A 12,019-nucleotide genomic window follows, 5' to 3' on the forward strand; every position below is an offset into this window, starting at 1 on the left:
CCCTCCAGCTCTAATTGTATTCTACTCCCCTTCCTAAAGGGCCTGGCTGGATCTTACCTTTCAGATCTCATCTTAAATTGCACCACCCCAATGAAGAATCGCTGCCTATATGGTTGGCATTGTCATTCCCTTTTAGATGACTCCTTTTCTGTTTTAACATTTTAAATGCTGCCATTTGTTATTTCTTTGTTGTTTATGATGCAGATCAAATTATGTCCTCAGCTATCATCTTGTCCCCTGTAGCCATTTATTAGGGATGCTGTGGGCACCCAGTTGTATCCTTTCAATCTTAGCTGATTCGCATCTAACTCATCTAAGCCTAGTCTACTGAACTGGGATCATCATGAAGGGACTCTAAGTGGCTTTGGCTGCCTATGTCATATCCTAGCAAGCAAGCTACAAGCCTTCTCAACTCTGTGATTCTCTCAAATGTATCTATAAGCTTTCTGGGACACAGTCACAGAATGAGAGTTTAATAATGTAGTCCCTTCTCAGAAGCTTACAGCAATGGCTATTTGTCTTTCAGTATCCATTTTAGCCTTGTCTTTTCCCTGTTATTCCATTTTATCTCCTTACCAACTCTTTTATTTGTTAGATAACATGCTGTTGGTACGCAATACACTGAAACTTTAGCCATGCAGAAATCTGGTATTCTCCATAGATTCAGATACCTAATTAGAAATACAATATTTGAGCCAAGGTAGCTTTTTATCTTTTTGCAGTTTTTGTGGTGACTTGCATGTGATAAAATGTATGTATATAGCTTCTAAGAGAGATAAGTATCAATGGACATGTGAAAATATTAACCTGCCATATAGGCTTACGTGTGTTGGGGGTGCGGATGGAAAATTTTTAGCTTGTTTTGATCACAGTTAAGCTAAAATTAAGGTTTAGTTCTAAATCTAAGAGCTTATGATGGAGCACCAAGACTATGAACATAAAGATGGCTGCTGAGTAGTTTAGGGTTTCAGAGGGTGCTGACGAAGATTTAAGAGGTGGGGTGATTGTGGTCAGAAAGGAAAAAGAGCCCCAGATAAAAAGGGATAAGCAGGGGGAAAGGATTACAAGTTGGCAAAGGGCATTTCTATCCATGGGCAAGATGAACACTTACCACAGGGAAGGAAAGGAAACATTTTTATAATGGCAGCCTGTGCATGAAGAATCTACAAAAGCCAGACGAGTTAGCACATAAAACAGTGATGGGGCCAGGATTCTTTATTGACCACATTCTGGCACCAACTGGCAATTTGGTGCAATGTGTTTTGTCCTGTTCACTTCATCCCAGGTATGCATGGTAGTAACACTGACAGGCTGGGCTATCTATTACTGCCACTAGTGATTCATAAAAGATGTGTTATGTATCTGCATTACTATTTCTGTTTATTATTTTCATTGTTGTTGACTTGTGTTTTCTGTTATATGTCAATTGAGTGGTTTATGTTCTTGAAATTTTAGAAATGCTATTCTTCACTCATTTCATGATAGATCACTGATAAAAATACAAGAAGATTGAAGCTCTTTATTATGGTTGTTTGATCATGATATAACCAGTTGGTTCTTGAAGATTATTTTGTGGTAACTTGGTTTCAGTCACTTAAGAGGCAACATTAAGTGAAAGCCATTTTAATTATCATGTATATTTTTAAGGATCCCTAAAAAGTTGTTAACATTGGGTTATAAGAAGGTTGCTGCTGGTCATTGGAGTGAAGTTCAAGGATATCGCCTGCTTTGTGGACTAAACTATATATTGATATTTAGCATTTTATATTGTTTATTGGCATATGCATTACTGATCAATTCCTCACAAGATTGCCTATGTAATTATGTCAATTATGACACATTAAAAGGAAAGACAAAGATTGATTAATAAAGATCCAAGACTAGGCTTTTGATAAAAGCCTAAAATCATAGTTCCTAAAGCAGTCATACTGCGCAAGTGAATGCAAGTTCCAGTGCTACTTGGTACAAATAAGTACCCAAAGGGCTGATTTTGGTTTGGAATCGCCCAATATTACTAAATATTGCTACCTAAAACATCAGTTTGAATATTAATGTGAACAATGTTTCAGGCTTGCCCCAAACAGAAGCGTGTTAGATGCTTCCACAAGGTCCTCTGGCAGGTGAATGGCTTCCTTCCTGAACAGCCTCTCATACTTCTCTAGGACCATCAACTCCCATTCCTGAGCATTCCTTATACTCTGAGAAGTGACTTGTCAGTTCCTTGACGAGCCCATCCAGTTTAATTTATGTGGTCATTAGTGTCTGCGGTTCCCTCTGCTTGCTGTTTCTTCCCTTTGGCATATCTGCCTGCTGGTTTCCTTTTCCAATCTAGAAGTTCAATTTAGGGATTTTTTTTTTTTAACATTTTAATGTCTCCAATGTTGGTGTTCTCTTATCTGTCCAGACACCGTACTTACAACACCACTATTGATAGGATTATAACACAATGATATTAGATTTGCTTAGATTGACAGTGCATTACTAGTCTGTAATAAAAACCTGAAAGAGATAGCAACCTCTTAAAAAATGTATCTGTCTTTCCATTTTGCCTGGGAAAAACTGAAGGATGTAAATAATATTGATGAAATGCAACTCAGTAGTTTAACTAGCCCTCCCTCCACTCTTTAACACATGGAGAAAATAATACAGACAGTGCTAAATAATTTATTCCTGTTGGTCATGCAATTGCAAAAAAATTAGAAGCACAGTTTGCTCCCAGATGCCAATTTTTAAAAGCATTTAATCACACTGAGTTTCTCATGAAAAACTTTCAAGTAAGTTAGAGATATGATTGGGTGGATCTCTGGAACTAAATGTGTTCATATTTTAGCTTATTTAAGAGACATGCTTTTCAGATAACTTACAGTGATTTCTACAGCTAAACATTGGAGAGTGGTGGGTTTTCGGGCAGCATTTGCTGTATAATTGGAGTCTAGGACTTAATGGAATCCCCAGAGTTGAGTGATAATAGCAACAGTAGTGTAAGACCTGGGAGATTTTTTTCCTAGTATATAAAAATAGAATGATCACTGTGTTATTTTCTTTCCATTAACAACTTTAAGCTAAAATTAATAACAGTTTTTTGATAGACTTTATTACTTAATATTTAGAAAGTGCAGGGGAGATGAAAATGTTAAACTTAGTTCAACCATTCCTGGTTTATTAAAAGATGTTATGAAGATACGCAAGTAAAAGTCATCTAACACTGGCTGTGAATGGTATTGTGCTCAAAGAAGCCCAAAAGTAATAAAGCTACAAAGCAAACAATGGTTACAGCATCTGGAGATGGATGGCCTAGACTTGGATTTGTCTCCATCACTTATTCCCTAAGTTCATTCAAGTTACTTCAGCCTCTGTGCCTCAGTTCTATCATCTCTACAATGAGAAGGATGTTAATTATTTCTTTAAAAAATAATTAAAATAACCTGTGTAAAATTCACAGACCTGTGGCTGACAGAATGTCAAGACTCACTGTTTATCACTGATGCCTTTCTCAAATGTGTGAGGTTGATTCATATGCAAGTTCTACTATTGAACCTACAAAAATGGTCCAAGTTTTTAGAAGAAGTGAAAGTGTAAGAGGGACAATAGAAACAGAGTAAAGCTGACTTCTGAATGTCAGGGGATGTAATGTTATGAAGATGCTTTGTTTTGTTGTTTTGTACTTTAGCCACAACAGTTTTACTCCAATGTAACTAATAAATTATAAAAATGCTAGTATTTTAAAATAAATCTTACATTGATTGATGAAAGCATTTATGGATGCCCATGAGCCATAAAGCCTTTTCCTACTGAATGTGAAGATGCCTATCATTTCCCCTTAATGTGCTGGTATTTGGCATTTCTCTCATTAGTCTACCCACTGAGCACAATTTATTTCTTTTCCTTTTGGGAGACTGTTATTTACATGCTTCAAAACAAAGGGCTTCATCTTGCCAATCATATGCCATGCTGTTTCTGTCACAAAAGGAACCACTGGGATAGATTATAGCTACTTTCCCTTGCATCACTGGCTGTCTCAAATGTAAGCCATGGATTTGCATGATTCAACCAAATATTGAATTTAAGTTTCAGAATTCTCAGTTTATAGATAACATTTAAATCTATATAGGATCATTAACTTTAATCAGAGACCATAAGCCTCCCATACCTTTTTCTTTAAGATGTGTTTATTTTAAAGTCAGAGCAACAATGATAGAGAGAGAGTTAAAGTATCTTTTATCCAGTAATTCATTGTCTAAATAGCTACGAAAGCAGTGCTGGACTACACAGGCTCCAGGAACTCCACTGGGTGTCACACATAGGAGGCAGAGGCCCAAAAGGCAGAACATTACATAGAAAGAGAGAGGGACAAGGACAGGAAAAATGACTGGGAAAAGGAGGCAGAGGGAGGGAGGAAGAAAGAAAGACAGGGAGAAGGAGAAAGAATTTGCATCCACAGGTTCCATCCATTATCCAAATGGCTGAACTGATGTTTTGGCTCAGAGATTCGTTCCCACATCTAGAATGTTTAATGGCTTTGGTTTACCCCTCCAGATAAAGCTTTGTTTTTCTTTTCTGTGGGAAGCTGACCTCTGTGGACACCATCAGAGGACCAGGTGAATTTGGTTAATGGGAGCCTTAAGGAGGCATCCCAGGGAAGAAGAGCTGGGAGGAAGGAGTGATCGGAACTCTGACTCACCACAGGCTAACTATACTTATCACTCAATATCAAAAGTCTTGATAGGTGGTCGTTTTGATTCTCTTTTTATCCAGAAATCAGAAGTCCCTGTCTCTTCATTCCCATGTGCTTAGAGATGACACTACCATTGCTCTATTAGTACTGTGCCCACAGTTTTGTGAAATTACCTAATTAAACACTCCACAAAATGGTCAGATCTTGCTATGACTTTGGCACCCTTTTAGTACATTCTCTCCTCCTCTAGATAATGTAATTTAACAGGAAAAAAGATGAAAGTGATGAATTTTGGATTTATTGAGCACTTTTTTAAACAGCCACCATTTTGGACATCTTACATTTATTATCTCATTTAATCTGTTTGTTAATGCTTTGAAATAGGCCTCTTTTATTACTTCGAGATCAAACTGTGAGAATTGTGGAAAATACGGATTGTTTTACAGTTAGTAACAAATGCGTGCTAGCTAGTACTTATACAAGGAGACTTCAGAAAATTCATTTAAAAATATGCCATATGATTTTCTTTTTTGGTTTTAATGTTTGATGTTTATTGAGTGAACATAAGAATTGCAAGAATTTTGATATTCATAGAGCCTTTAGTTTTATTACCTGGTCACTTTAAAATAGTACCAAAATAAACATATGCTCTAATTTTATTGTCCATGAACTTTTAAACTACTCTTTTTAACATACTTACAAATAAAGCACTCCTTTACACCCATTTAAATGTTTACAATGTCACTAGAATGATGATGAAAATGGCAAGGCACAGAAATACTAGGTTTCTATCCACCCCCCTCCCCCCAAGATCACACAGCTAGAAAATGGCAAAGTGGGAAATAAAACAAAACAGTCTGGTTACAAAGACAACTTTTATTCCCTAGTATTACATCACTTGGAAGTTCTTTGTAAAACACCTCTCATGAATGGGACTTTGCCTTTCCATTTTTTTCCTGCACAATTCTAATGTCTTTCTGTCATTCCCATACTAACATAAAATACTAATGAAATATATTGTTTCTGTTTTGAGGATTGCTTTCAAAGAAGACTCCTGCATGGTGCCAAGTATCACTGCAACAGTCATTCCTAGGGGTGTTCAAGACAGACAGGAGTGTGAGGAAGCTCCTCGTGGGCTGTTTGTGTTCTGTTTCTCCATTGGGATGCTGCCTCTATGAACATCTTTAATTGGCAAAGATGCATTACCCTATAAACCTAAGATCTGTGTAATTTCCTATGCAGATATTACACTAATATAAAAACATTTTTCTCATTCATAAAATACTTTTATCTTTACTTAAGTAAACATCCATAGTAGATAGCATTACGTTTCTTGGAGCTGGTCAGCAGCATTTGCCCCTATGTTTTGATTCCCTGCTTTGCACTCCTTCATTTTGTGTTTTTAGTATTTTTGGTATTTATGATATCTACAGTTTTAAAATCATGGAAAAGTATCTTGACATTTGCAGCAACAGATGTGTTCATGAGTTGACCTTTGGTAAATTATCCCTGAATATCATGTTGACCCCTATGTATTTTCAGGTTAAAATACCCATACAAGCCTGTAAAATCTGTAGTCATTTAAATATCTTTGCAAATGCATTTCTGTTCACTCCTCAGTTTTTACTTTGAGTTACTGTCCATTGTGTTTATACTTTTTAACCAATTGGCCTGAGTTTCATTTTGACCGTTGGTTATAGTTTATGGTGACATGTTTCCTTATTTTTTCTTTATCAATATTTATTTATGTAAGGCCAGAGCGCGAGCGAGCGAGACAGAGACAGAGAGACAGAAAATTTTCCATGTACTGCTTCACTCTCCAGATGGCTGCAGTGGCCAGCAGTGGACCAGCAGCTTTATCCAGGTTTCCCATGTGGGTATTAGGGGCTCTTGCAATTTGGCTGTCTTCCACTGATTTTCCCAAGCAAATAGCAGAGAGTTCTGAATTGTAACAATTGAGACATGAGCTGGTACCTGTATGGGATATCTTCATTGCAGGTAGAGACTATACCCATTGTGTTAAAATGTTGGCCCTTTCCTTACTTGATACTGACAAGGATGTGGAAGGATTACTGCATCATTTTATGGTCATTTTATCATGTTATGCTCTGATACAACACATATATATCTTAATATGCAGACAAGATATAGAAACGCATAAAAGTACTGAGTAATATCAAACAGTCACTAAGTTTACTAGAAAACAAAATATTAGTCATGAAAGGATTTGGAGACAGGGGGCCACGAGGCCATATAGCTCACAGAGGACTTGGTTTTTTTTGCATGTGTTATAACATAAATTTTATGCAATTGAAAAGTAAGCCTTGGAGATAAAATTTCAAAGAAATATTGCTATTTGAATGATATAAAACATTACCTGCAACAAAAATACCTTAGTAGATATGGAATATGGAAAGGGAGGAAAATAAAAAGAATAATTTAAGATAGCCAGGGAAAAAAAAAGAAGCTAAAGATTAACAAAAGATAAAAAAGAAGCTGGAAACTCTGTTCCCCTTGTGCCATCCATTTTACTGGTCTTTGGAATTGTATGTGCAATGGCAAGTTTCCTCTTGAACTTCCATTTTAAAAGAATGTCAAACTAACAGAGAAGAAAGGGCCTTGTAAGTGAGCCATCTACTTTCCAATAGAGTCAATGACAGGCTGTACTTTTCATCCCTACTTAGAATTTCACCAACAAAAGTATGAAGACTAATATAAAAATAAAACATGAAATTGTTCTTTTTTTTTTTTACTGAGTGCAAGCTGTTTGTCAGTCTGCATTAACAGTTATATTGTTCAATTTAAACCTCATTGCAGTGCTGTGAAATGATATTTCAATCCTCATTTGACTAATGAATAAGTTATGCTTTAGAAAGGTTAATTCACTTTCTCAAGCTAGGACAGCTAGTGGATAGGTACCTTGAGTTCAAAAATTTTTGCCTCTGAACGTTTGCCTCTGAAACCTGTTTAACCTTTGCTACACCATATCTGATATTATGTACATCATATCTGTAATCATATCATATACATGCTTCATACATGAGTCTTCCTTGAAAGGAATCTTCAAAACAGCAAAAGTAGAATTCATTAGTATTTCCTGTTAGTATAGGAATGAGAAAGACATTAGATTTGCACAGAAACTGGGAAAGAAAAAGGAAAAATAAAACCAACCCAGAGCAATGAGCTGTTTTGCTTATCTTGGATATTCATACTCCAGAGGGGATATAACTGGGCACTTGAAGGCTCCTAAATTTATAGGATAAATATTGAACATTTCATTGAGAACAATTTTAAAGCACAGGAAAGCAAAATTCACTCAAAAGCACTTAGAATTATCTTTACACTGAAGGAAAAATACATTAAGAAATCAAGGCAAATATTTCCATGAATTTGTAGCATGAAAGATTTGATTTCATAGAAATCTGTGTAATTTGCACTGGCAGACTCTAGATATTCATTCCACTGTATTAGCTGGGAGCATGCTCTGGTGGAATGTTTTAAGAAGCACTTTATTGGAGAATATGGTAGCCGTAGCAAGTTGGAGTTGAATTTTACTGATGAGACTTTAACATATCACTCATTGTATGAGTTTTCAAATTTATGTGTAAAGCAAAGGGAAAAAACCCTGTTTTTCTCTATCATCTTGTTGCCTTTTTTCACTTACCCCAAAGAGGTGTACCTATGGGTCATTGGCTGCCCTTCAATCCTAAAACTCCTGCCCATTTGGTTGACTTCAGATTTAAAGAGAGGATTATAAAAGAGCCTTATCTTTGTGCATGAGTGTGGACCAAAAACAAGATCCTTTCTGCCTTGTTAACCTTTGTCTAGACTCCTTCTAGAGGCTAAGAACCATTCTGTCTTAAAGCCTGGGAGATCTTTAAGCCTTTGGAGCTCATGTTGAGGTTTGTAACTGGAGAATTATACTCTTTTCTTGTTGATTAGACATCCTGCCACCCACCTACCTCCTGTTTTGACATGTTATTTACGTGTATCTGTATATATACACATATATGTACAAATATGTGTATATATATTTGTAAAGAGCAGATATGTCTGTCAGCTAACTTTATTTCTATTTTCTTCAAAAATTGACACATTGTAGTCTATCAGATTCTTTTTATCTGATAAGTTGAGACAACATTTTTCAAATGCACCTGTAAGCTTTCACTCCCGGGAAGAAAGCCCATACTCAAAGCATTGTATACCTCCATTCAGTTTGCAAATGCATTCATACTGTTCCCCTCAAAATGCTATGCAATTTGGGATTAGAAATGAGGTTCTTGACAGCATTACCAGAAAGTATGCCTTCATTTGCTGTGCTTATTACTAGAAAGCTTTCCTTGAAGTTTCATACAAATGATGTTATTTACTCATACATTATTCACATATGTGTAAAACCTCTGACAAAATTCCAATAAGTCAGTATTTTGCATTTTTTTTTCTTCTTCCTGAAGTTTTAAAACAGATCGACTTTGGTAGACTTTCAAGAAAATAGTTTGTTTTGAACTTGGACAAACTGTGTATGTGACTGCATCCCCAGAAGTGGACATATGGGATCTGGTGGGCTTTGTGTGATGCACCCAGGCAGAGGCAAGGCTTGTCTTTATTGCCCCTGCCTGGCTGCAGAGTGTGAATAAACTGGGCAGTATCTTTCTGTCTCAAAATCAGGGCTTATTTTGATTATGGTAGTATTCAACATCTGTATGAGATCCAAAGAGTACATGAGAATCATTCCATCAACCAAAGGCCAGTGATAGATCCAACGTCTGCCATTTTGGAGAAAGTGTTTTCTGATTCCCAGACGATGGAAATTCTCATAGTCATGTCACCTAATTGTCTCTTACTGCTTCAATATGACATTACTTTTCATAAATAGATGTTCTCTCTCATGGAATTTAGGGTTCCTTCTGAACTATGTTTGCTTAAATACCTAACTCAACTTTAGTGGTGTTCCATATATATCTGTAACTCATCAATTACAGCTTTCTAACTTGGTTGGTGAATGCTGGAAATGATATCATATGAAGCCAATAGACTTTTAACACCAAAACCAGAATATGCATGAACATATGACAGAGGAAATAAAATATTTGAAAAATATGCACACAGGATAAACTGGTCACGGAAGCAACATGATCAAATTGAGATAACCAGGGCCCCGGGAGTTCAACAGAGCGAACACAAAAACTTAGTTTTAATTCTGGTAGTTTAGAGACAAGTTATTGTGTATATTCATCCTATTTCCTATCTGCAGGATGAGTATGTTAATGTCAGCTTTATAGAAATGTTACAGGTTTTAAAAGTCTACTCATTTAGAGAACAGTCTTTCTTGAATAGTTCCTCCAAAAATGGTAGATATAGTAAGTGACTGTTATTATTATTCTAGTGAATGAACTGAGGAGAATAGGTGAAAAGTAATCATATACTTAATTTAATTTCTATTTAAATCAGAGCCTCCTAAAATTTGAGTTGCCCAATTTGAGAATGGGGCATCCTGAAACACGATGTACACTATATTTGCATAAATAACTTGGTTTTGTGCAATTAGCATGTTGAACCTTTGTCTGTATTTAATGCTTCGAAGTACACAAGGCAGTCACATTTTACTTACCCTACCAGGACAAATTATATGTGATCTTTGTTCCATTGTATGTTCATTTCTCCCTTACCACAAATTGCCTGATGATTTAAATGTTTCTTTTTTCTCTGCTTCATAAAAAATAGTGTTCATTAAGCTGGATTAAGTAGATGATTTAAACTATAAAACTCCGACTCTTGCTATTTATAAATAATTCAAATAGATTTGACCCTAATGATTATATGCTTTATTTTGCTTAACTGGAAGTTTTTTTCACCCATCTTCCATGGCATATTAGTAATTAGATATATTAAATATTCTAACATGTAGCTTTACATTTCAAAAGGCTGATCCAGGGAGATGGAATGTTTGATGTTTGCTTACCTGGCTGTATTTTGTGTTTCAGTTTGGGAAGCAGCACATAGAGAACCTCTTCAGTGACCTGCAGGATGGAAGACGCATCCTAGACCTCCTCGAAGGCCTGACAGGGCAAAAACTGGTAAGTCTTTTTAAGGATACCCTGAACCTTGCAGCAAGTTCAGATTAGAAGCAACCAGTCATTTTTTAATGTGATATAGTGAAATTTACAAATTTCCAGCAATATAAGGCTTATCGCTGCATTAAAAATATCTTATGTTTTCATTTTGGGGTATTCTGTCATGCAGAGCAGCTGCTAATTTTTTTGGTATAATATAATTTTCATCCATGGATTCATATCATTTTTACTGCTGGGTATTTTTGTTATTAAATGCCTTAATAGATTTTCTGTCATTGTCTATACCTGCAATTGCATGCTGTACTTAAGCAGCAGTATGTTAAACTTGTAACTGCCACTAAAGGACTATACTGCTGTAGTAACACAGGGGAAAATGTGGGAGGGGAAATGGGAAAAGAGAAAGGGGAGGACAGGGAGGAATTGCTACACCTATAAAACTGTAACATGGAAAATAATAAAGATAATTTTAAAATGCCCTTATAAAAGATTCTGTACATAATGACTTTCACACTTATCTTTGTACTTGTGTGCGTTTTCTATTATTTTATAGCATAGCATTATTATTTCATAGATAATGTGAGGCATTGTTCAATATACAACAGCATGTGTCATGTGGATGTAACTTCTTTCAGAATTATTATCTTGCGTAACTTCAGAGCAAGCATTTCTGTGAGACAGATACGATTATGATCCACTCTAGGTCAAGGAAGTAATGAGTGACTGATATGACTTGGTTGATCAAGGTTTCATAACTTCTAGGAACCAAATCTCCTGACTAGAATAATCTTAGATGGAGTTTAAGCCCCCATTTACAAACAAAGTCATTCTGTATATCAAATGAGTTCCAGTAAATTGTTGTTTTAATGTCTTCTCTTTGCCACTCACTAGAGTTCCTCAACACCACACACACACACACACACACACACACACACACACACACACACACACACACACACACTGTAAATAATATACAAATTTTGGCTGTAAACATCATTCAAAGTCCAAGCTGCCAAATGTGTCTCCACAACGTGTCTCCTACACCTCTGCTACACTAATGGTGTTGGTCTCTGTATGCCCTGCCATAAACGCTCGGGGTGTAGCCTGTGCTGTTTTCATTACTAGCATTCGTGTTTGTACTCCTTTCCTTAGTAAACTTCCACAAATTTTTGCTTTTCCTTAGTCAAGTCTTTCCCAATTGATGTCGTCAATTTCTCCTGTTTCGTGAATTCCATAGAATACGTATTTTCTTTATTGCTCCCTTGTGTTTGGT

General features: G+C 36.1%; 1 protein-coding gene across 1 annotated transcript in view; it reads left to right on the top strand.

Annotated features, from left to right (window-relative positions):
* Positions 1 to 12,019, top strand: part of DMD (dystrophin) — a 1,921,612-nt gene that overhangs the window by 434,300 nt on the left and 1,475,293 nt on the right. Inside the window, exon 3 of the mRNA XM_041000021.1 lies at positions 10,660 to 10,752. Coding sequence (XP_040855955.1) covers positions 10,660 to 10,752 — 93 coding nt within the window. The remainder of the gene's footprint in view (positions 1 to 10,659; positions 10,753 to 12,019) is intronic.

The sequence above is a fragment of the Ochotona curzoniae genome, unplaced genomic scaffold (genome assembly GCF_017591425.1).
Source record: "Ochotona curzoniae isolate NIBS_2020 unplaced genomic scaffold, NIBS_Ocur_1.0 contig_1274, whole genome shotgun sequence".
NCBI lineage: Eukaryota > Metazoa > Chordata > Mammalia > Lagomorpha > Ochotonidae > Ochotona > Ochotona curzoniae.